This window comes from Numida meleagris, chromosome 3 (assembly GCF_002078875.1).
Source record: "Numida meleagris isolate 19003 breed g44 Domestic line chromosome 3, NumMel1.0, whole genome shotgun sequence".
NCBI classification, from domain to species: domain Eukaryota; kingdom Metazoa; phylum Chordata; class Aves; order Galliformes; family Numididae; genus Numida; species Numida meleagris.
Genome location: NC_034411.1, coordinates 50112003 through 50138208, shown reverse-complemented (window position 1 = coordinate 50138208; position 26206 = coordinate 50112003). Strand labels below are relative to the sequence as shown.

The window sequence follows — 26206 nt, the reverse complement described above, 5'->3', positions numbered from 1 at the left end:
CCATGCTACCATAATGGCACAAACAGCATCTCACATTCAGTCTTGCTGCTCATCCTCCAGAAGGAGAAACATCCATTTCACCAAAGGAAATATTTACATTAGCTGCATGTCTTTAAGCACATAATGGAGGTGTACATGACAGGGAAGAACTTTTAGGTCTTCAAGTTAGGCTTCACAAATTCTCCACTCAGTATATGCAAACCATGTCTTTTCACAAGATTGGACCTCAGATTTTTTAGAAGGGCATAATGACCTTGAAGATATATGCAGAAGTCTTTTGAATGGGAGAACTTACATTTCTTCCAGATGGTTTTCCCTGTGTGCATCCGTGCCTAGGATACTGGGTGTTTTGAGGTCTGGTTCCCTCTGATCAAACAAAATGTCTGACGGATTGCATGGTAAGAGCTATAGAACTTGAGTAATAAGAACGGTAATCAAATTTTTCCTGTAACTGTAGTGCATCTGAACATCACAGTAGTGCCTAGCAGACTCCAGACACCATACATGGTTAATTAATTAAAAGATGCTTTATTTGTAGTTAAGGTAATTGACCACAGTAGATCACGCGTTTTCTGAAGCGGTCATAGATGTCCCTGGACCACTCGGATATAAGTACTGAGCAGAATAATGGTTTGGGGGAGTGTCATCTGGTCCAGTTGAAGAAGCCATGGCAAGGACTCTTGAAATAGAAACTCATCATCATATGAACAGCAACTGATCATCTGATAATCTCTCATCAAAGATACGATTTCCTATGCAAGCATTTCCCTATACCAAGTTCCCAACAAATAAGAAACACTCTACTTTGTTTGTGACTGTTGGCGCAATAAAGGAACATACAGAAAAAAAAGCCACAGAAATTATTAAGGAATGGAAAAATTAGCCTCTGGGTAACAGATCCCAGGAATCTTTGGTTTGCCATAGATAATATTATAGGACAACTTGATTCCAGCCTCTGATTTCTGTCTGGGGAACAAAGCTTTAATAATAGATTCTCCACTCCAACATACAGCATTAAAAAAATATCCACCATGTGGAAGATGAAGCTAGAGAAGTATGGATGAGAAAAGCTGTGTAAATTTTTCATAGAGATGAGGTCTTTAACCAATACAAAATTACATCATGGGACAGTGGTTCATTAGACCTTCTTGACAACTTTAAAATTACAGTTTAATGTTTTTCTAGATGTTATAAGCTCCAATTTAAACCAGATGTGCTTTAAAAAAGCAGCTAGGTATGCTCTCCAGACTTTTTTCTACAGGGTATTTGACTTGAAATACATAACTAATACCTTTTGACTGCATCAACTATTAACCTATGGAATAAGATATTGAGAAACAAGAATTCCTTTCTTCAGTGCTGAATGAAATTGAAATTCCCTTTTCATTATAACTGAAAATCAATACAAAGTTTCAAAGGATAATCAAGTTATTTGCAAGAAATGCAGGACTAGATATTCTAAGTTAAAGTAAGATATACTAGCAGGGGAAAATAGGAAACTTGTACACTGCCTATCTTCACTAACACATGAATACTCAATCTTGAAGATGAAAATAAAATTTTGTAAATGATAGAACCTCTACATCATTGAAATGATTTGTGATTATGTTTAAATTCAAAGTGGAGTAGAATTGTACATAATGTGTTTAATGATTTGCACTTATTATTAGGAAGTTTCATTGAAAGTTTTCTTCTTTCTAAATCTCTTTACACTTACCTGACAGGTTTATTTTTACTGGATCTGCCGAGACCCATCCACATTTGAGTGGTTTGCTGATCTTCTGCTCCTTTTGGAAACAAAAATGGTTGAAAAAGGGAAAAATGATTTCCTAAGTTATCATATATATCTTACTGGCTGGGACGAAAGTCAGGTAATAATGAAACTCTTATGAGTCTGAGTTAATGTACCTTGCTTTTTCAGTATGGTGACATAAAGAATGGGAACAGCTGAATGAATGATGGATGAAGCAGAGAGACAAAGAACTGTAAATATAAAGTCATCAGGCTGTCTGTTTCCCTCTCACATTTAGAAAAACAGGAACAGAGAAATCAAGCCGGTGATCCCTCCAGTCCAGTATCTTGTCTTGTGTCGCCCTGACTAACAGGTGTTCCAAAATAAAAAAGTGCAGAGTGCCTCTGGAATCTTGTGAATGGTCATATTGTCTTTGGAACTTCCTTTAAATGGATTCTAGCATTTTTTGCACTGAACTATTAAGCACTGGACGTTTTTATTATTATTATTATTTACTATACTATAATTTTGGTTGTTCATGTATACGTCCAGCATAATTTTGAACCCTGCTGTATTCAAAACATATTTGGCAAAAACTATTTACCAATTCATATTGTTTGAAAAGATATTTTCCCTGACTTTAAATTTATCATCTTATAATTTCATTGGATCATCTTACCTCGTGGTACTTAATCCTTAGACTAGGTAGCTTTAATTCAGCTTATTTAGTATTTACCTAGACCTAAACAAATTGATTTTCTCTCTCTGATTTTTTTAAACCAAACACTCAGATCACACTGTGATCAAAGTTAGGCACCTGTCAAAAACCCTCACAGGTAAGACTTTGCTCTACTGTTTTATCTGTTGCTGTCTCTATTGAATGTAAGGACTGCCTAGCTGAGATTAAAAATTAGGGTTTCTGTCAAGTAATGAAGTATGTGCATAAAACTGTATTCAGAAAAATCTCCTATTGTAAAGTATATGGCGGTCATAAAAGTCTGCATTAGCAATATCACAGGATATTACCTAAAACCAGTTTTGAAAGAAGCTATTCATGAACATAATAAAACACAAAGCTGCCGTCATCTTTCAGCTGTCAACATTTTGCCTCCACCTTGAGCAAATGTCAGGCCAAAAGTTAACTAGGCAGACAGCTATTCTTGCTAGGATGTCTGAGTTTCTTCACTCATGTGCTCCACATTTTTCTCAAGTAACTGCTTTCCTTAACACCCCTTTGTCCTGTCAGCACTGCCTTGTTATCCTGTGCTGTTCCTTAGGTGACTCAGGAGCAACCTTAGAGTTGTGCTGCCTGCCCACCTACATCGGTGCTGTTCTTGTTCCTGGAAAGCCCCAGGCCTGGAGTGGAAAAGCAGTGCTTTTGAGTGGCTACTTCTCAGATCAAATTAGGCCCTGGTACTAAAACCAGGTATTTAATCCCAACTCGTATCAAATCAAATTAGTCTCAAGAAACTGAATTCCTTTGAGGTCACAGGCACTTTCTGAAGCGTTTATTAGACTTCCTGAGTACTTCTACACTACTCTCCTCCCCTCCCTCCTCATTGTCTTTTGTTAACTACAATTTTCTTTCATTTATTAATACTTCTGCCTTTCACTGAGAAGCACTATTATTAGTGCTTTCTTCTATTACTTTGAGTATGCGCTGTTGATTTTAAAATGATGACCTTGTAAATTTGCCTTTAGGCTACTCACATTGCCCTGCATTATGATGAGAAGGTGGATGTAATTACTGGTTTGAGACAGAAGACCTTCTATGGAAGGCCAAACTGGGACAATGAGTTCAAGCAGCTAGCTGAAAACCATCCTAGGTAAGGCAGGTTGGCTTCTAACCTTGTTAGGTAACTCGTCTCTCAGCATAAACAGTGGGAGGAGGGGAGGGCAAACCTTTCTAAATGACCCTTTTACAATAATTCAGGTTTTTTTTGCTGTGTGGAAAGAAGATTTATGCTTAATGAAGCTTTTAATGAAGAAATCTCGGAAAGAGAATGCCAATAAAATCTAATTTTTGGACAAGAAAATCTAATATTTAGAAGTATTTCAATATCCTGGCCTTTGTCCAGATATAATTGAAACACACAATCCAATTACTGTTCTGCACAAAGGACAAAGTAGCATTAATTTCCCTTGAAGATGGTTATTAAAGAGATAAACTGTGATTTTTTTCTTATGATGTCAAGGATATGTTTGTTCACTGAACATATTTGGCTACTCTTGCAAGACTATGCTGTTCCGTTATTAGTTCACCTCTGCTGGCAAAGACAGTTCATTTGAACTTGGTGGATTCACTAGTGGCCTGAGAAAAGATTCTTTGTTCCTGAAAGCCTTTGAAGAAAGAATTTGAAATATTTTGTGTTCAGTGGTAGAAGATTGCAGAATCCTTGGGACTCTTTATGATTTCCAAACATTTACCTGCTAAAGCAAAATAAAGGCTTGCACTTGAGAGACAGAGATACAAAAAGAAAAAGAAGAAAGAAAACTTTTTTTTTAAAGATGAAAAAGACTCAAGAAAAAGCTGAAAGGGAGGAGATCAAAGAGAATACAGTAAGCTACAAGAATACCATAAAATTGCAAAAATAACAGTAATAGAGAAACTATTTGATAGAGGTCAAAATAAATACAATCAGGAAATAAGGAAAGATTAAAAATAGAAAGAGGCCAAAGGTAGAAAACATGATTTTTGAAAGACCTTTTATACGGGTTCTGCTGTAAAAACAGAGTTTTTAAAGTTATAGTTGAAACATAATCGTTTTGTTACTTTTTTAAGCACAGATGAGAAAAGTCTGTTTTTCTGATGCTCAGGGAAGGAGATGGGAATTAACTTCCCACACTGGATATCTTGTGATAGTTCCTTAGAAAGCCAGTGCTAAAGTGACAGAAAAATCTGTATTTTCTTCTGAACATGGCTGTATGCATTGCTTGTCAATTTTGATCTCTTAAAGAAAACACTGCATTCCTTGTGCACACTGATTCACAAAAAATACCCTACCTTTCCTTGCTCTGAGTTACAGAAAGCTCAAGAGTTGAAAAAACTCAAGTTTCTACTGTGTGATAGAAAAATTATCTTGTATGAATTTTTTAGTCCCTACATCTAAGTCCACCAAGTTTCCCATAGTACAGCGGTATCTTGCAGATTAGCAGGAATATACCACTCGAGGTTGAACCTAATGTAGTTGAGAACTGGAGCAATATGGGCACTACGTCTGGGGACTATGGCTTTGGCACAAAAATCAGATTTACAGTCACAACTTTAAAGGAGCAAAACCTTTTGAAAATCATAGTCACTTACATTGTGTTTAAGTAGGTTCATCTTCCCCCAGTAGCACAGCATGTGTGCATATCTGTGTCCGCACATGTATGTTTCAAATAAATATGTGCTGTGTACTTATTAGCAAGTTCTTTAAAGCACTCTCCAGCAAGGAATCATGTTTCCAGTTCTTTGTAACACATTTGAGCGCTTATCAACGAAACTGTTTGTTACATTAGTCATGTTCTTGTTGTTTTATGAGAACTATTAACATTTTTTTTTCAAATTTGCCATTTAAAAAAGTTGTCCACAGACAGAAAGTATTAAAATAAATTAAAGAAAAAACCTACAAAGAAACAAAAAACAGAAATACCCAACCAACCAAACAAGCAACAACTTAGAAATAGCTGAGAGATGTATGCATTTTTAAGGGAAAAAACTATTAACTCATCTGGAGAAAAAGCACTGGAAATTTTCAGCCCAAACAGATGTTTATATTTCTGAATAAAAAAGGTATGCCAGTCAAAACCAAAGAACTATGATCTAAAATAATTTGTGACCTCTACTATAGCAATCCAAATAAATAAAACAATATGCCATAATAAACACTGCAGTATTGCAATAATTATACTGTAGTACTTTGCAACAGTAACACAAAATTTTTCAAGTGTATTTCTCAAAAAAAATCATTTCAAAAGAATCATTTCAACAGATACAAAGGCAGTCAAAAGTTGCAGTTTATCTATTCTACTGCTTTTATGTGGTTTTGTTGTTGTTGTTGTTGTTGTTATTGTGATTACAGCAGTAGTATTGGAGTATTCTTCTGCGGACCCAAGAATCTCTCTAAGATCCTTCAAAAGATGTGCAGCTCATATTCATCAGTTGATCCAAGAGGAGTTCAGTTTCACTACAACGAAGAAAGTTTCTAGGCTGTACTTACCAACTGTCTAAAAGGTATTACCAAATTGTACCTTTTTCCTCACATTCTCCTGTACTCTATCCATTCTGTGGCATTCAAGCTGTAAATTGAAGCAGCTACACTGACTTTAGTGGAAAAAAAACATCCAGTGCCAACTAAAGAACTGGATCCAATCCTTAGTCTTTCCTTCAAAGAATGGAAGGGGAGGGCCAATTTTTTATTGCTTAGTCAGTGATGCAGTGAATCCAACCACATCTGTTTGAAAACATACACAAATCACTAAACTTTGAAGAAAAAGGCATGAGAAAAAAAGGAAACGTAGAACTGTACCTCACTGTTGTGTATGATCAAACTACTACTGCAGGCAATACTATCATTCCTGCTGTTTAAATCATGCTTAGCCATTCAAAGCATTTTCCTTCCTGGTGTTCTGATCTTGCACTTCTAGCCTCCAACTGCGCACACATCCACATCACCTCTTGTGTCGTAGCAATACTGTTTAAATATACACTTTCCAGTGAATTCCTTTTGACCTACCAAAGCAGGCAACATTTAAACATGCTGTTTCTGCAGTGGTACTGGCAATGCATATCATAAGCTAATATTTTCTGAAGGTTAAGGAGATTGCAGAAATTTTTGCACTCAGCAAATGCATCTCCTGAGAGAAGTAACTGAAACTGTGGGAAAAAGTTTCACGTATCCTTTAAATGCCACACTGCTTCATGAGCACTGAAGAATGGACTGTAGAAAGATACAGAATCATGTGTATCACAGATCGGCTGGCGTGGAAAAGGATCTGTGGAGGTCATCTGGTCCTGGGTGATGTGTCCCTTCTTTCACTTCTTGTGCACTTCTTTTTTGTGCTTTTTTTTTTCTTTTTTTTTTAATCAGGAGGAACTTGTAGACCTCTGTGCAGGGCTCCTACCACATTTGTCTGCCATCCTCCACAGCAAGATGGATCATCTTTGAGCTTGGAGGAGGTGGTCCTTGAAAATCATCCAATTCTCCTGGATCCCTCTTTTTTCCAGTACCATATTTCACATGATTCTTCCAAGCAGGTCCCTGAACAATCCTAAGTCTGCTCTCCTGAAGTATAAGATTGTGATTTTTCTATTTACCTTGTACCTTTCTTTGTGCATCCTGAACTCCACCATTTCACAGTTACCGCAGCCAAGGCCGCCCTGAACCTTTACATAATTGACCAGTCATTCCTGGTTCATAAGTGTGAGGTCCAGCAGAGTACTTGTCTTAATTGGACCTTTAAACACCTTTGCCTGCCAATCTTGATCAGCTCACAGCTGGCTTCTCATCCACCCATCCACCTCTATGCAGAGCTACACGTATTTCTGCTGTTCTCTCTCATAAAGGGCAACTCTCCACCTCACCATAGCATCCTGTCTTTCCCAAAAAGCCTGTAGCCATCCATTGCAGCTGTACAGTCATACGAGCTATCACACCATGCTCTTATGTTCCCAGGGAGATCATAGACCTTCAACAGCATGCAGACCTCTAATTCTTTCTGTGTTCCCCCTACACCATGTGTGCCATTAGTATACAGCACTTCAGAGAGGTATCTTGCCATATGCATTTTCCAGAAAGGGATAAGAACTTCCTTTATCGTGTTATCTTGTCACAAGTAGCTTGTTCACATGCATATACTTGGGGTGGGTTTGCTTCTGCCCTGTTTTGCACCTCTCCTGTTCACACTGTCTCGCATATTTTGCTTGCTAACTGCGCTTCCTCACTTGGCTGTTGGTCAGCTGCTCTCTCCCATTGTTCCCAGTTCAAAACTCTCCTCACAGACTGGCCAGCATGTAGGCCTTTGCCTCCCCACAGGTAGACTCCAGCTCTTCCTAGGAGCCCTCAGTCCTCAAAGGGAGTTCCATGATTGTGTAAGCCACATCCTTTCTGTCAAGGCCAGATGCACAAACAGCTGTTGACTCCCAGGATCCATCTCCAAATTTGGCATCATACAGAAAAGCCTTTTGATTGGTTCATTGTTCAACAGTCTCTGCAGATGTTGTAGAAATCATATTTGCATGCCATTTCATCATATGCCAAGCTGACAACCTTGAGAATGGTGTATCTAAAATATACCCACATATACAGCACTGCTTAGTGTTTTAAACAAAGTCCAATTCATATCTGCATTTCTTGTTTTTAAGTCTTCCTTGTAACGAATCCAGTCTTTCCTCCTAGGACACAGGCTGCTATTCAGATCAGTTATTCGTTCTCTGATAATGCTGACATAGCTCTGAGAGGTTGATACAAAACTGTGAGTGATCTCTTCACATCTGCAAACCTTCTCAGGCAGCTGCTGGAAGTTCTGAAGTACTTTTCAGGCCAGCTGCTGGGCTGTTGCATATGCTGCTGTCTGACAGCTGTGTGTCAGACACGCCATCCACAGTCCTGTGGTCCCTGCAGCCAGGCACCATCTTCTAACGCTGAGACAAGCACAAAGCTGTGCATGCCACAGTGCAACCAGTGATGCAGTCTCCAGGAGAGATTGATTAGATCAGCAAGCCTTACAGCACATTGTGTGTCAAAGTGATGAAATTATGGCCTTCATGAGATCTCAGTCCTTGCTCTTATCTTCTAGAGGATCTCAGTGACACAAGAGCTGCCATTGTGATTGTTATTTTTCGTAGTAGTCCTTCCCTTGTAGCTTTGCATTGTTCACTCTCCAAGTCCATCTGAGAGTATCATTACTGCTTTTCTAAAACTGATGTTGTCTTGCACCTTCAAGTGCTATTGATACTTATCCCTGTGACTGGAGGGCCAAGACAAGAGAGTGATGATGAATGGAGTTAAATCCATCTGGGTCATGAGTGGTATTCCCCAGGGGTCAGTACTGTGGCCTGTCCTGTTTAATATCTTTATTGATGACCTGGACAAGGGGATTGAGTGCACTCTCAGTAAGTTTGCAGATGACACCAAGTTGGGAGGAAATGTCAATCTGCTTGAGGGTAGGAAGGCCCTCAGAGGGATATGGACAGACAGGTTGCATAGCTGGGCTGAGGTCAATGGGATGGAGTTCAACAAGATTAAGTGTCGAGTCCTGCACTTTGGCCACAACAACCCCAGGCAATGCTACAGGCTTGGGGCAGAGTGTCTGGAAGACTGTGTGGAAGAAGTGGACCTGGGAGTGTTGGTCAATGCCTGGCTGAAGAAGAGCCAGTAGTGTGCCCAGGTAGCCAAGAAGGCCAGTGGTATCCTGGCTTGTATCTGAAATAGTGTTGCCAGCAGGAGCAGGGAGGTGATCATCCTCAGGTACTCAGCTCTGGTGAGACTGCACCTTGAGTACTCTATTCAGTTTTGGGCCCCTCACTGCAAGAAAGACATTGAGGCCCTGGAGCATGTCCAGAGAAGGGCAGTGAAGCTGGGAGGGGTCTGGAGTGCAAGTCTTATGAGGAGCAGGTGAGTGAACTGGGATTGTTCAGCCTGGAGAAGAGGAGGCCCAGGAAGGACCTTATCACTCCCTATAACTGCCTGAAAAGAAAGTTGTGGCAAAGCGGGGGTCAGCCTCTTCTCTCGGGTAACAAGCAATAGGACAATAGAGAATGGCCTCAAGTTGCACCAGGGGAGGTTCAGGTTGTTTATTAGGAAAAAATTGTTCTCTGAAAGAGTGGTCAGACACTGGAATGGGCTGCCCAGGGAGGTGATTGAGTCACCATCCCTAGAGGTGTTCAAGAACTGTGTAGATGTGCTACTAAGGGACATGGCTTAGGGGGGAAATATTGGTGGTAGGCGAACAGTTGGACTAAGTGATCTTGGAGGTCTTTTCTAACCTTGGTAATTCTATGGCTCTGTGATTCAGCACAGTTAAGCATGTGGAGCACCAAATTATTTCAGAACTGGGGAGGAGACAAAATAAAAAATTCATGAGTTATGTAATCTATAAAAACAAGAAACATATTTCCTTACCTCATTCCCCCAGCACAGAAGTTAAAGAAAATCTATACTCAAGTTGGACTGAGGAGTAATGGAGTTCACTAGGATCATGTAACACATTTCTCCAGCCACACAAGAAAAGTGGGAGGTAGAAAACATCCTGTGTATGTCAGCAGTTGAATAAGACAAATGACAACATTATATATGTACACATACACACACGGGAAATGCCCACAGAAGAGGACATGGCTGTACAGACAAAAGGAACAACAATAAAAATTATGTCACAGAGGATTACAAGATTATTCTACATCTCTTCTGTTAGGAGATACAGTATGTGTGAACTGAGCTTGATCTACAAGATACGGTTTTATTAAGTTTAGGGTAAGGCATCTTTATTTTAAATTGCTGAAGTTTTCTTAAATGCCTGCCTATGTGAAATGATTAATGCGGTGCATACTGTGTAGCAGTGGAGTGAGTGGAGAATTAGAGCCTCTGCCAGTTCACCTAGAGGCATTTATCTTTTATTTTTTTCCCTGGTGCCCGTGCTGAGCCTCAGGGTAAGCTGACACATTTTTTAATATAAATTAAGATTCTTTTTTTGTGTGTGTTGAAAATCTTGAAGGAAATGAGAAATGTGTGTAGGCACCAATACCAGCTGCCATTGCATGAAAGAAAGAGGTGACAATTTCCTGCAGATTCTGAATGATTGTTTTAATGGGGTTGGATTGGAAGTAACAAGCACAAAGATATTGTGCTGCCAGAAAAACAGGATATGTTCTACCCCTAGCCTCATGCAACAAGATGCAACATTTAGCTTCTGGCTCAACATGGCATCTCTTCACTCCTTTGATTTATTCTCACTTTTGCAAATCACTGTGGTGTGCTACAGGAGATGCATTTAGAGCCCTTGTTATAGTTCATTGAGTAGTACTGCTGTTATCACCACCAGAGGAAAATTTCACTTGTATCAGGACTGAGTGACCTAGAATAAAAGAAAAATAAAAAAAAAAAAAAAAAAAAAAAAGAAAGAAATGGGGAGGTTTGTTGAACTAGGATGAAACTGCATTTAGGTTGAATGAAAATCTCTTTATTACAAATACAATTTAAATCAAAATGGAAACCAGGAAGATTTGGCTTCCTGCCTTGTTTTGAATAACACTGAGCACACAGCAGCGATGATAATGTGAATGCATGTGTAATGACTCTATTATTATGTTTATATATGGAAACATCATTCACTGTCATGGAAAATGAAAGATATCTTCATGGATTTCTCTGTTCAGCTTCTTCAGCAGGAAGTGTTCAGCACTTTGTAGGACAATATTAGTAAATAAAACATAGTAATATCACCACAGGTTTATCACATCCTGTGCCAGAAAACTAATCATAGACAAGGATCATAAATACACAGATTAATTACTTTGGCTCTAACAATAGAATATTATTATAATAATAAGAGTTGTGTTATGATAATTTAAGTTTATTTACTAGTAAGTGTAAGTCAAAATATATGGTTTTACCTGTTTTGGGCTTCCCTCCTTTCTTCCTCCCCCCAATTTTTACAGGTAGTTGAAATTATTTAAGCAAGTTTGTACCTTATTTTACAATGAAAGATTAAACAGGAACTACCATTTTCAACAGGATGTCCATCATATGGGACACATACCATATCATTACAAAGACATGTTTCTTTCCTGCTTTTAGATATAATAAAAGAGCTAAGAAGAAATGTTAACTGAAAAACTGTGCAAAACTTTTCAAATGTTTGAATACTCCTGATTAGCAGGAGATTTTATAAGAACTGCCTTAAAGGTACCTCAGGCACTCTGGAAAAGTAATAAACTAAGTGACATGGTGGCTTTGTTATTTCTGTTGGTCAACACTTTTAGTGTTGGTTTTTTTCTTTTTCTTTTTTTTAGGGTGGTGGGAATCAATTGCATTTCCTCAGGAACAGTGAAAAGGAAAAGAAACGTGACACTGCTGCAACCCAGCTTGCCCTATGAATATGAAAAGAATAAATAAAACATGCATTTGAAGAATGCAAATTCATGGTGGTCTAAGCAGCATAGCAGGAGGTGGCTTCGGAAGTGCACGACTGTGTGCAGTAGAGATTGATTATCCTCAGGCCACTGGCTCTTCTGACACTTCTCAAGCATTCCAACGCCAGGCATGAATCTGCCTTGGTCTTCAGAGTCAAGAGCACTTACAAGGTGGAGGGGTCTACCAGGGACTGGATAGCCTATAGCCTAAACCTCCTGAGTGCTGAAAACTGGCTGAGCTGAGGCTTTCTCCTATCAGTCGGGTTATCCGTTCTGTAGTGGCAACTCCATTTCCTTGCGTCTGATCATAATTGTCTGAGAAATTCTGTACTTCTTTGTCTATGGAATAAAATTGAGTGTCCATTGCATTTAAGCTGCAGCCATGAACAGAAATATGTACCAGGACTGCCTACTTACATGCTACTTGCATCTGAACATGTTCAAATGAGGGTGAACTGATGATTTGCATTTTAAAAATTGAGCCAGATAAGTCTGTCTAACATGAGCCTTCTTGACCTTCAAAAAATCATCTCTTACACTGAAATAAATTTCATTCACATGATGGTTTTAATACAAGTGAACAAATGTGTTAGTTGACATGGAAACACTTTTCCTCATATCAAAAGCAAGAAAGGTCTGAAAAGCTTAAACTCATTAAAAGATATATATTAATAACCTTTCAGACTACACAGAAACAAACAAAAGTTTTACAGTATAATGAAGCACTCAAACTAGTGTATTTCAAAGGCCAGCTGCTTCAAGTATTTGCAACTATTATTTCTAAACAATAATGATTTCTAATGCAGTAAGACATTTTTATTCATTGAGGATAAAAGCCCTGAGCCTGCCAATCCTTACACATGTGCTTCAAACTTACTTCAAACAATCTTTTTACTGTCCTAGAGGACTAAATATGGTTCCCTTTGATGAACATGCATAGAAGACTAATGTCAAGTTGAAGGTTGGGTCCAGAAGGCCGATCTATCTTATTCAGCTATTAAACTACCGGACTGCCTTCATTCTTGTGTAGACTGTTTCTCTGGTACAGTAATTCTGAATATGAAAAACAAATTACAATCATATTCACCTTAAGATAAGATTTCATTGATGCACTTCAGCAAAAGGTGGTCTTGTAGCACCTTTTAAATAAAAAATGAGCTTTCTTCTCTTTCTTTTTCCCCTCTCTTTTTTCACTATTATTATTTTATTTTATTTTTGCCAAATGATGAGTAACAGAATCCGATCATTGTATTCTGTGGAAATATAAAAATAAGCAGGAGTGAGAGCAGACATGCCCTGTCCTCTGAAATGGCATTCCTGGTCTCCAGCCCACATCTGGCTGTTCCTGGGCACTGCTGCGTGGAACTTCAGAATCTCCTGTTCCACACAATGGCTCATGCCCTGGCTTCTCTGCACAAAAACATCCTTACTTCTGATGCAGTCCAAGGCTGCAAAAACCCACACAGAAATCATTACTGTCAAAATCTGAACTAAGTGGAACTTCATGAACAAAAATAAAGAAGCTCACAAAAGCCCAAATTAACACACAGTAGCTGTGGAATAGATGTATGTAAATTTGCAGAAACCCACATGCTCCAGATCTCAAAGGTGCTGATGTCCATGATTCCCTCTTACTGCAACAAGTACAACGTATTTACTCTTGGATTTACAGGAATCAATCAAGGTTTAAATAAAGAAAGAAAAACTTGAATTATAATGGTCACAGGAATGTGATCAACCTGCAACACTGAACACTCATTAATTGTACATTACTATACAATGTCATTATATTTAGATAAAAATGTTTAGATTGAGAAATGCCTACCATCTGCACAGTAATGTTAATAAAACAGTCATGCAATTTTCTGAGTTTGTGTGCTGCTAAGGAAATTCAGAGGGCTATGCAAAACGCATATCAATGAAGAGTTAGCCATATAAAGATACTCTTTTTTAGATTCCTTACCATGCAAGCAAGAGGAATATAGTTAAGAGGCACAGCTGGACAACTCTGAATGTAATATCAAAGGTCTGAGGATGAAACAAACAAATGTATGCTGTGATTCTGGTCAACACAGAAGTTACTTTAAATAGAAACCATGTGGAGAATAGCAAGATTGGAGTGAACTGGACTTTGGGTAACATGAACATGCTGGAGTACGATTTATCTGGCAGGAATATACATCACCTATTTTATTATTTAATGGAAGCTGCAGTTGTCATTACAAATATGTATCTATAGTACAAGACATCAAGCATAATCACAAATGCTGGCCACCCAAGGCATATTACAGCAGATATGTCATCCTCCTATAACATTGCGCATTCATAAAGAAGCCTGAAACATTTTAAAAATAGCCTGATGCTGGGAGGTGTTGAGTTGCAAGAGCTTTTAGTGAAACCAAAAGAAACTGTAGCTGCTTGGCATTCTGCAGAACCAGACCTTTGGAGCCCAGTCAATGAAATTAACTGGAGTTTTGCCAGAAAGAGGACAGTAGAATTTGGCTCAGATAGTCAATGTCAGTGCAGAATTATGGATTACAAATATTGAATGCTAGACTTTAAAGGAAAAAAAAAACTGAATTCCCTTCAGATGGCCTGTTTTGTTTATAGCAAAATAGCTAGTGCTTTACTACATGCTGACAGTCCTAATGCTATAGGTATAGATAACCAACTTAATGAAGACCATTAAGTGGGAAGACATCTCTTTGGGGAAGGATGCTGTTATATCCAAATATTAATGTTACCGCACTAGCCTCTAGTTCAGCGGAACATTTGTGCTTATGCCTAAAGGCATACAAGATAGATTCTTTGTTCCAAGGGGGTTAGCACATGATCAAAGCTTGGTCTAGATCCTGAAAGCTTTTTTCAAGTGAGATCCCCAAATGATTCCACCAGAAATGCATCCTAAATGAAAGAGACTCTTCTCACAGACTTATTGAAGAAACTAGGAATCTTCTTGGCTTTGCTCTCCAAATAAATCATGTCTTTAAGTAGAGGCATGAAATTGGTCATCCTCTTTTCAGGGGAGCCAGGTAAGACCAATCTAAATTTTTAGATTTGCATTTCCCATAATAACTTGTGTTACTTTGCTTTCTATCTGCCTGTCTGCTGGTTCTCTTTCCTGCCTTTCTCTTTCTCAGCAAATATTATTTAATTTGACAAACAATTTCAACCAAGATATAATGTATACAACATTAACCTTAACTCTTACATACTCTATATCACCAAAATGCTATGAACACAACAAAAGTATAACACGAGCAATGCCACTGAGCAGTCACTGTATCAAAGCCTCTGAACACACTCAACTGGGAAGCTGTACATCTCAGAATACGAAAGGCATGCCAAGCTTAAAATGTAGTGTTGAACCTTGTAAATGAGCAACTGAAATTGAGGCTTTATCAGGCAAACATCTCATCACAGTCATTCAGTAAAGTATTGCACCAAAAGAGATATTTGTCCCTTTATACACAGGGGGGATGAGACTAATAGCAGTATATTACAAACTGTTCTGTTATACATCTTAGGATTTTAAGAAATTAGGGTAGAGAAAAGAGCCACAAACATACTCAAGGACTTCAGAGAACACCGCAACTAAAGGGCTCCATCAGCTCAGCATATGAAAATTTAGATTAAGAGATGACTCTATAATAGTGTACAAGCACCTTCATGTGGAGAAAACCTAGGCAACAGCAGGCTCTTTAATCTAGCAGATTAAAGCATAACAAACAATTTCATATAGAAAATAAGGCAGTCACTTTTAACAGAGGATAGTAGTTACTGAAAAGCCACTGTTGCAGGAATTGCTAAAACCTCTCTGTCTTGCTGTCATCCAGTCAAGTTTGGGTGCAACTTGGGAAGATCCATGGTAGAAGAGTTGATGTCACACCGAGTGACATCATCTGGAGCAGCCACAGGCATGGGTTGATGGTTAGACTAGATAATCTTAGTGGTCTTTCCAAACTTAATGATTCTGTCTGATCCTGTGATCCATACTACCCAGTTACCGGGTAGGCTCAGTTCAGCGGAAGTTACTGCTGCAACTGAGTAGCCAGGTGCAAATTACTGGCTACTGCTAGTTAAATGTCAATGGAAAAAGGTGCAGTGGTTCATTTGGTGTTCAAAATGTATAGTTTCTCACAATATCCTTGTCAGTTGGAAAATTCAGAACTTCAATTTTTAGATGGGGAACTGAGACATAGAAATGCTAAGCAGTTTGCCTCAAGGTCTCAAAAGAATGGCAGAACAATGAGTAAACCACAGCCTTTCAGGACCAAGACTATTGTTTGATCTTCCTCTCCTATAAACTGTATTAAGCGTATTTGACATGGTCCTTAAAAATATCAGAGAGTAAGCTTTCTGAATGAACATGAAACAGAATTGAATAATTTTCTTACTAATGGCAATCATTAACATTGTTATTAAGCAACATGACTTCAAAGGCAAATATTTTGATTCCCACGAGTTGCATGATACATGCTTACTCACTCTTAGAATTCAGTGCAAGATACTTAAGTATTTACATGAGAAGTAGGTTCCCTGTGATCAGATGGGAGGAGGTTTAAAAAATATATTAAAAAAACTATCAGAAAAGAAACAAGATTTGAAGTTTTCTTTTAAGAGGAAGTATCCAAATATCTGAGTACAGATTTTGATGCTGGACTCAAGTCCAATACTACTTTAAGTAAAGAGCACAGGAAAATGCTTGTTACCTCAAGCACAATTACACAATAACAGGATCCAGCTCGACACCATGCAGCACAGCACAGAAATGGGCAGCCAGGAAAGCTAAGGTTTAATTTTCAACTAGGATAGATCAGAAAATTTTAAAGCTCCTCTTTAAATATTTCATGTGAAGAATATATAATAACAAAGAATAAATCTAGGCAAATAAATAACATTCTGCTTCAGTTTCCTGGGATGCACTTATCCCTTTTATGACCATTTGAGGCTATGCTGCATTTATTTGCTTTCTGATATCAGCAACCTTGCTTGTACATAGAGAATTTCCTCAGATTGCAAAGGTGGATCTGTTTATTTCTTACATCTATCCTCCATTAACAGCTTAAAATAAATTCTAGCAGAACCACATATGAAGTCTTCATCCTGACTCTTTATCACCTCTGCATTATTGGCTCTATAGTAATCCAAGATAATAGTATTTGGTTATTGCCCTGCTTAAAGGTACATTAAAGCTGCATCTGCAATAATACTATTTACAAGAGTAAATTCATTCCTTCTTATTCCATTCACTAATATTTTCTATTAAACTAATGCTAGGGGAGGAAGGATTTAGTACACTTCACCTCCTGCAGAAGTAATCAGAAAATATTTATGAACATTTGCAAGTGTGATAGGAGGAACAGAAGGCATTTTATTATGCTGCTTTTATCTTATATCTTTTTCTAGCTGGTGTTAACTACTGTACAAAAATCCAAAGCTCATCTGAGAAAATGGATCTATGAATTTTCAAAATTCTGTGTCTCTAACAAATATGAGGGAAAAAAACTAATTAATATCTTACTAGATAAGTTCAGTTCCACAAAGCACTGGGACACTGTTAAAAAAAGGAATGCAAACCACTTTAAAAGACAATATCAATCTAGAAATTCAGTCATTGGGAGCTTGCTTCATGAGCTGAAGCTAATTAATGCTCTCACGTAGGGTTGAACTCAAACCAACAGAATGCTCCATAGCTGAATTACTTTTTCAGTGTTCTGACACTTAAAATTCCACCTAGTCACTTTAAAAGGATTGCGCACATGATTAAATTGTTCTTTGGAAGGGAAGAGAAGAACAATTCAAATCTCCTAAAAAATAAAGCTGACCTAAGGTATTTAAACACAGAATGACTTGGAAAACACTTTCTACAAAAAACATCCTTTAATTATTTGCACAGTTACTCCGTGCACAGATCTGTTTAGAAGCTCTAGAAAAACACCTTTGTCAGCTCACTCTTACATAGCTGTTTCAGTAAAGAAGTTGAATTTCCTAATTAAAGCACAACAATGAAGCTGATAGCATGAACTATGCAAATTTTTTTAACCAGGATAATTTGTTCATGCTGATACCTGGAAAAATGTGAAAATAAAAACCAAGTGTAAATTGAACAGCTCTCTTTACCTTGGGAATGGGAAATAGCTGAGATCTTTCTTACAAAGGACATAGATCTGGAATATTTGCAAGCTAATTTTACATTTTGCGAAATGACTTTAATGCAGGACATTCTCCATGAATGTGCTTTCATGGTCTTCCAGTTTATATGCATTTCTATCTGCTTTTGTTTGTAATAGACAAGAATGAGATTTCAATGTGTGTTTATGCTGAGAGACATTGATCTGATGAATACAGCCATAAAACCACATCTGCTAATGTCTCTACAGCTGCTTAAAATCATAACATTTGCTCACCTAGGTTATCAACTAACTCAAAATTATGTTTACAACTGGAATTTTCATCAAATACATGAGATTACCAAAGGTAACATTTCAAAAGGAATTGAGTTAGGAGACTAAATCACGTTGACTTTTAATACAGTGCAAGCATCTAGGTGACATAAATACGTGACATATATAGATAAGTATTTTCAGTATTAACCCATGTCAAAGGTATGAAACCTTTCACTGTGTTGGGAAGCATCACATTGAAACTGAGAAAAAGCCAAAGGCCTTAAGCAAAGGAGGGGCAGAGGAAGTGTAATGATGATGATTCAGAGTGATTTATGAGGCACGTAAATGCCACAGGCATATATGTTCTTTCCATGTGACTGGTATGGTGAATGGCACAGGGCATAGCACTGCCATCCATGACTGTAGCAATGCAGTGAAGAAGACTACTGATAATAATTTAGGCAGGAAATATTCTTTTCAGACTCATATTCAGGACAATATCACTGTAGCTCAGGAATTTGTGCAGCTCATCCACAAGCATGTTTCCCTGTTGACACAATGATTTTGTATTAGCTTCTATCTGGCACCATATAAAAAAAAATGTTGCTTCCAGGAATATCTCCAGCCCTGAGGAAATGAAATAACATGCAGAAAACTTCTAGGAATTTTGACTTGGGCTTTAGACAACCAAAAGAGCCAAAATTCTAAGATCTTGAACTCTTAAGTTTGTCAACTCCTCCTGAACCCCTAAACTGGGCCTTTGAGCTGTATCTAGCTTTTTGTGTCCACGTTGACCCCAGAAGTCATGGTTGACCTGAATAACAAGCCTGATGTAAGTTTATGAGAAGCAGCTGTGGACCCTGCCATGTGGCCAAAGAGTCTGCATCATCAGATATATTTAAAAACCAACTGGACACGGTCCCAAGCAACCTGCTCTAGCTGACCCTGTTTGAGCAGAGGGGTTGAACTAAGTTATCTAAAGAAGTTTTTTTCAACCAAAACAATCCTGTAATTCTGTAAAACACTGCTGTATTACTTGTTTAGAATTTAACAAGTTTCAGTGTCATTTATGGACCTTTCTCCTTTACTGTTATATTATATATATATATATGTATTATATATGTATATATATGTTATATTATATATATATATATGGTATATATGGTAGCACCGGGAAATGTTAACCTTGAAAAAAAAAATAATAAAACAGGGATCAGAAGTGAAAATGTGATCTGAAATACTCTCATTCTGAAGGAGAGGGTTATAAAAGACAATCAAGAAATAGTTGCAGAAAATAGTAAATTTAAGCATCTTTGAAAAGTCCTAATTACTCTAGTTAGTAATATCTGCATTTTGTATTGATTTCTGGCCTTCATAAATGCTTCCTTGCCCCACTTGTCAAAACCCTCAAAAATCACACGTACTTCATCATCTTCCTCTCACTTTGGCTAGATGCCTCTTCTCCTTATATCTTCCACTGCTACTCCTTTTATATTGCAACATATGCCATGTATTCTCCCATTCACTCACCCTTTTACAAAGCTTTCTGAGTCTGGTTACCAAAAACGTATTTGTTGTTGAGGGGTCATCTGGTTCATTAGAGCAGCCTATGTTTCAAAGAAGCACCTTGTTGCTTTCTCTCCTCCGCCTCCCTGTAAACATCCACAAAGATCCCTTATCGTGCCCTTCAGATTCTTCTTCTGTGATGCTATAAGAAAAATGTTGCCTTTCTGAGACCACAGCTTGCCACACTGACCATTACTAACTCAGTGCCTCCTTACTCTCTTCATTTGTCAGTGTCTATATTTTCACTGTTCTTTTAGATGTACATGGCAAGGTTTTCCAGACAGAGGTCATATCTTCTGCTTTGCCAGTACAATTTCTGACATGCCAGAGTTCTTCTGGGGTCAAGTGAGTGTAACTACAATATAAAAAAATCCATTCTAAGCTTTGAATACAACACTGAATAATGCCTATTTAATACACAAAGCTGAACAGACACATTCATTAGCACTCTGAATGGAGTTGTGGCTCCAAATTAACTTCAAAAAAGTTATTGAAGTGAAGAAAGAAATCAGTTTACCTCATATTCCTCCATTTTCCAATTACAGTATGACAGTATGTATCTAGAAGTGAGCAAATCACTGCTATATTTTCAAACGTATTAGAATATATTAAAGCCAAATCAAACCAACAAGACATAAAGTAATAAAGTATTCTCACCTGGTGAAAATCAGCCCTGTCACCATGGCTTTAACAAAAATGTAGTAATTTACAACAGGTAAAGTCTGAGCACAATATATTTTAAGAAAACTCACACTGTTGATCAGGAGAGAAATTTCTTGTGTTTGATTTTTAATTTCAGCATAGCACTTCCCTTTTTCTTTTCAGAAAACCATTCCAGTTAGCTTCACTTTTCACTACCCACCACTACAGTAATGGTGGTGGTCAGAACACAGTGTGGTAGCTACAGCACCCAAAGGATATAAGCAAGTCAAGGTTCATGCAGAGGTGCTACGTTTTATTGTACATATTGTACATTACTGTAAAATATGGTATTTATTTATCAGGAAAAAAGCTGATGTAAAAAATCTAACAATAAATGAAATGCTTTCTTTTTCAATCATTCTTCTTACTCTTTTCTTAGCAAAATATGAATTCTGACCTAACCTACTTAGGAGCTTCCAAAGAGCAGAGCCACTGTGATTAACAGCCTACTCTTTCCTGTGGCATACTTAGTAAACCCGAACCTCCAGGTTTTGTAGCTCGGGTTTTGCTAGCTAAATCTTCCTTTCTTGTTTACTGTAATCTTATATCATTTAACTTCTGTTTTTTATTTCTGCTAGGCAGAAAATACTGCACTCATATTCCAGTAGCTTGACTCGACATAAGGATGTACAGCACAATCAGTAAACTTTTTGTTCCTTGGTAGACTGTGCAGCTCACTCATCGTGAAACAAGAGTGGCACCCAGTGGCCAGAGAGTTTGGTCCAAATTCTCATACCCTGAAGTTTCTGTCTCTGCATTTTATAAATGCCTTTCCAGCATTTTGAAGACAGAGATGCTTCCCTGCTCAAGCTCACAGAGCTCTACTTCCTTTCCCACCTATTTGAAAGACAGGCAGAGAACTGAAGCTAAAACATCTCTCTTCTGTATTCTCTCTGAATATCACTTTTTCTTAGAGACTAAATAACCAACTACGGGTATGACACACGCAGACAGGTTAACGCTTATTTCTAGGGCCCAGGCAGAGACTGACTTGCTTGACACAAGTGCAGGAAAAGGAGGAGTGCAAGGACCTTATCTGACTCCCACGAATTGTACGCCATATGAGGTAAGTTTATGTACAGAAACTGACTGGAAGTACACTTTGAAGAAACACTACAATGGGAAAGAAAAACCCAGGCTCACTGCCTGTTTTGTGACCCGCTTCTGTGGGGAGCACAAAGGTTCTGCATTTCTTCCAGCCCATGGCTGCATGTTACGAGACAATACAGTAGATCGTTACACAGAAGGCACAGGCGATGACACAGAGTGGCCATGGACACTGTTAACTTTAACAAGAGTGTGTGCTACTACAAATTTCATGTGCTTCTCAGAGGATCATGTAATTTTGCATTCATTTTTCATGATATGCAGAGTATAAAAAATTTGTTGACGTGGTATGCTATGCTGTACTTTCAATGAAATTCCTTGGGGGAGCTATTGCTAGTAGTGAGGAAGCCATTACTCTCCATCATTTTTCTTGAACTTGTGTGACCTACTGCTTAAAAAAGAAGCATGAAATTTGAAAATTCTCTGTCAGAGAGCCTAATTAAGACACAAACAACCATTATGTTCATGGAAAAATCTCCAAGGAGACTTAATGCTGGGAAGCCTCAACAAGATCAAGCTCACTGCAACACTGGTATTTCAAAATGATGCAAAATTCCAAACACTAAATGGGTGTGGTTTACAGTGCTGAATCTGCTTTTATGTCTTCAGGCTCAACTTGCAGTGTGAAAATCCCCACTTCTACAGAGGCTGGCACATAGGTGAGAATAGTCTCAGTGCTCATCATAACTCCTGGCATTCCTAAAATGGTACCACAAGCTTTGCAATAACTGATTGTCTTTCTGAATGTCCTAGAACTTAGAATGGTATGAGCAAGTGGAAATCAAAACCATCAAGTAAAAATAAACATTTTTAGCATGGAGGGCTATAGCTTGCAGTCGACATTGTAACCCAACCAGATTAAGGAGCTCAGAAATGAAATGGCACATCAGAAGAATAAGCATCAAAAGAAATCCAAATGTTTTAAAGTAAACATAATGTTTTTCAGACATCTGCTGTAGCAATGATGAAAGCCATGGATTTTTCTATTTCCTGAGTTATGTTAGGAAAGGACTCAGCAGGCTGGATAGCATTTTCTGCCAGATTTTCTGCTAATGGGAATTCTTTGTTCCTTCAGTGTTTAGTTTTTACCACACAACATTATTAAAGTGGTAACAGAAAATACTGTTCTTAATCGTACTGCAGCTTGATGATTCCTGAGTGTTACACTGACACAAGGAGGAAGATTTTACTCATAACGGGATAGCTTTGCTTTAGGGCAAAGAATGGATGTAGTAATTCTGTTGTATTTCATATTGTACGTAACCATTACATTTAAAATAACTATTTAGTTCAAAAAAGATACTCTAAATAGCTTTGCCTCCACCATCAAAGAGCAAGAAAGAGCAAGAAACCATTTTATGGATCTTCTCCACAGTTAATACTGAAAATGTTCAAGGCAGTTTTCACTTTTTTTTTTTTTTTTTGCTGCCAGTGGCATCTAAAATTACTGTGACTATGAAAATGTACCTCTCTCTTCTGTTACTTTATGAAAATCTTTTACCATCTGCTGATTTATTTTCTTCAGCATTTTATCTGGGCACAGAGCTCTTTTTCTGAGGGAGGGCAGTCACCATGGTGTTTGTACAGTGCCTGGTGCAACAGGCTCCTGAAGTCTATTTAGAATCCTTACGAGGATTCTAGTGCAATAGAAATAATAAACATTTTATTTCAACAAACAATAGGAAACACCGTAGATGAGAATTAGTTGAAGAATAGAGGTTTTGTGGTATCAAAATCCAGGTGTTCGGGTTTTTTTGTTTTCCATCCAGTGGGATGGAAAACAGAGTATTTTCTGCATCTAACCTCTTCTCTGAGTTACGTTTCTGTAACATCTTTCAATGCACTCCAGCCATTCATAAGCTGTTATCCTATTTACCTCAAGTTGATGTAATATAATTCCCAAATACATGTTTCTGTCTGAGAATTCTAATGGAGTGTGGCAGTTACGGGAGTATGGTGTGAAGCCTGCTTTCTAGAACAAGATGCCATAATGTATAACTAGTAATAATAATCCCCCAAACACAATCATTTTACACCACTGATATCATGCTTCCTTTTACAGAGGGAGTTATTTTTAAGTTGTAACAATTTGAACACAGAACCAGTACACAAATCACTATGAAGGAGCACAGCAAGTCTGTAAAACCAAGAACCGAAATTGCCAGTGAAATTCTAAATTACAGTGAAAACTTTTGATCAGTACACATCGTGTTCTGTAATCGTGGCTGCAACCTTGGCACCAAAGCCTTTAATGCAGGCAAACGAACCTGAATTGAAGCCGCACTCAAGATAAACAATTCCAAGTGATCCCCTATGAGTGTTTTTGCACAACTGATCTCAAAACCTGAATATGAGTTTCTTCAGATGCCTGGTGTACCTTTTCCTGGCATCTGCATAGAACTGTGGAAGATGGAACTGTAGATGGACATCTCCAAGGCAAGGGATGACTTTTCTACCTTTTCTACCAAATTTTTTCTGTAATTAGCATAGATTGTTATATTTCTATAAATATTTGTTATATTTCTATAAATATTACTTAAATATAAAGTTATTATATCTTGTTATTATTACAGTAAGCATTGTGCCCACACAAAATACCTGGAAACTTCTGTACATGCATCCCATCAGTAAGGAGACTCTACTTAAGCTATGGTAGCACTATTTTCCTATAGAAAGATTTGTTAGACTTGAATTTGCAAGATAAAAGTGCTCAGCCTAGGTGACAATCAAGTATGAAGTGCATTATTACAAGAACAGTATGACATATTATTTTTCATGTACTGAGAAAAATTATTAGACTGGCAATTTTTTACTTTAGAGGTAAAACAGCCTGGATGCTTCAGCTGGTCATAAAACTGATTCATTACAAGCTGTTTTCACAGTTGCTCTTCTGGTCCTTATTTCTTCAAATGTCTTCATATTTTAAGTAGAAAAATCATCATTATTATTATTTTCTTCTAAAGCTCTTCTTGGAATTGGGTGAAGTAACAAATGACATCTGAAATCCCACACTTCCACCAACAGGTGGAGCATGTATTTTATTATTTCAATAATAATGACATCAAACTCCCTCAAAATAAAAAGATAAATACATTATAGCTCACAAATTCAAAATTCTAAGTTAAGACTGGGATTGTGACATTTTATTCTAATATTCCACTGTACGTAAACAATAATTACGAATCCAGCTCCTTTTGTTACTGACACTAATTGCAATATTCCATACATTTTAATGACTCCAAAATTAGATCCTTTTTCATTTTTCTTGGCTCCACAAGCGTTCACAACAATTTTATTTTTTTTTTATCTCACACGCACAAGTTCCAACTGTAATAAACTCTGATCTCAAAACAAGATTGAGCCCACATTTGTAAAAGATATTTATGTGGTTACAGTGTACTTACCTTCTTCTACTTAATTCTATACAGGGCATTACAATACGCTACAATGGAGAAGGAATTAGAAAACAAGACAGATGAGGAACAGCTGAGATTGTTTAGTCTGGAGGAGGCTGAGGGTAGACCTCATCTCTCTCTGCAACTACCTGAAAGGAGGATGCAGTAAGGAGGACAACGGTATCATTTGTCAGGTGGTATGTCATAGAACATGAAGAAATGGCCTCAAGTTGTATCAAGGGAGGTTTAGATTGGACTTTAGGAAGAATTTTTTAAAAGAGAGGGTGATCAAGTATTGGAGCGAGCTGCCCAGTGGAAGCAGTGATTTCTCCATCCCTGAAGTTATTTAAGACACATATGGACATGGCACTGAGGGACACAGTTTGGGTGCAACTAGGTAGGTCAGGTTGATGGTTGGACTTGATCTTGAAGGTCTTTTCCAACATATCTGATTCTATGACTTAAGCAAAACACGCTATTAATGGCAAAAACTGTCTAACTTATAGCTACTTTAAATTACATCCATTCTTTGCACTGAGCAAGGAATTACTTTTTGGAACTCCTTGAACGCCTCCATTCTCTCACATCTACCTGATTATCTTTGGCTTTTTAGGAACTGTTTAGCCTTCTGGAAATATCTCCTAAGTGTCCACTTGTTGGAGTAACAGCAAATACTGGAGCAAATTCAAAGGAGGGCCACGAGGATGATTAGAGGGCTGGAGCACCTCTCCTACAAAGACAGGCTAAGAGAGATGGGGTTATTCAGCACTGAGAAGGCTCCAGGGTAGCTTACTGCAGCCTTCCAACACCTAAAAGGGACTTACAAGAAAGCCGCAGAGAGATTCTTTATCAAGGAACATAGTGAACGGACAAAGAGCGATAGCTTTAAAATGAAAGAGCATAGGTTTAAATTAGCTGTTGGGTGGAAATTTACTCAGAGGGCAGTGTGGCATTGGAACAGCTGAGCAGCGCCGGAAAACGTTCAAACAATATACACGCAGACAACAATGCACACACAGCTCCGAAAGCCACAGATCCTGACCCTAATCTGAAATTATTCCGCAGATACACGGAACAGACCAGACCCAAACATTCGTAGACAGCCGCACGACGACCACGCGCACCCAATAGCCACAACAGCTCATCCCCACCCGCACATGCGCACTTGGAACACCTTCGGAACTCGCCCACCGCGGGGCGC

General features: G+C 38.0%; 1 protein-coding gene across 4 annotated transcripts in view; it reads left to right on the top strand.

The window, feature by feature from the left end:
• Window positions 1-11689, top strand: part of NOX3 (NADPH oxidase 3) — a 42755-nt gene extending 31066 nt beyond the window's left edge. For 2 of the 4 annotated variants that reach the window (XM_021392350.1, XM_021392348.1), the window contains 4 exons: window positions 1725-1871; window positions 3434-3558; window positions 5797-5948; window positions 9851-11689. In XM_021392350.1, coding sequence (XP_021248025.1) covers window positions 1725-1871; window positions 3434-3558; window positions 5797-5923 — 399 coding nt within the window. In that variant the 3' untranslated portion in view covers window positions 5924-5948; window positions 9851-11689. Of the gene's footprint in view, window positions 1-1724; window positions 1872-3009; window positions 3159-3433; window positions 3559-5796; window positions 5949-9850 lie in introns of those variants that run through there. The other 2 variants (XR_002437100.1, XM_021392349.1) reach the window with 2 other exon arrangements.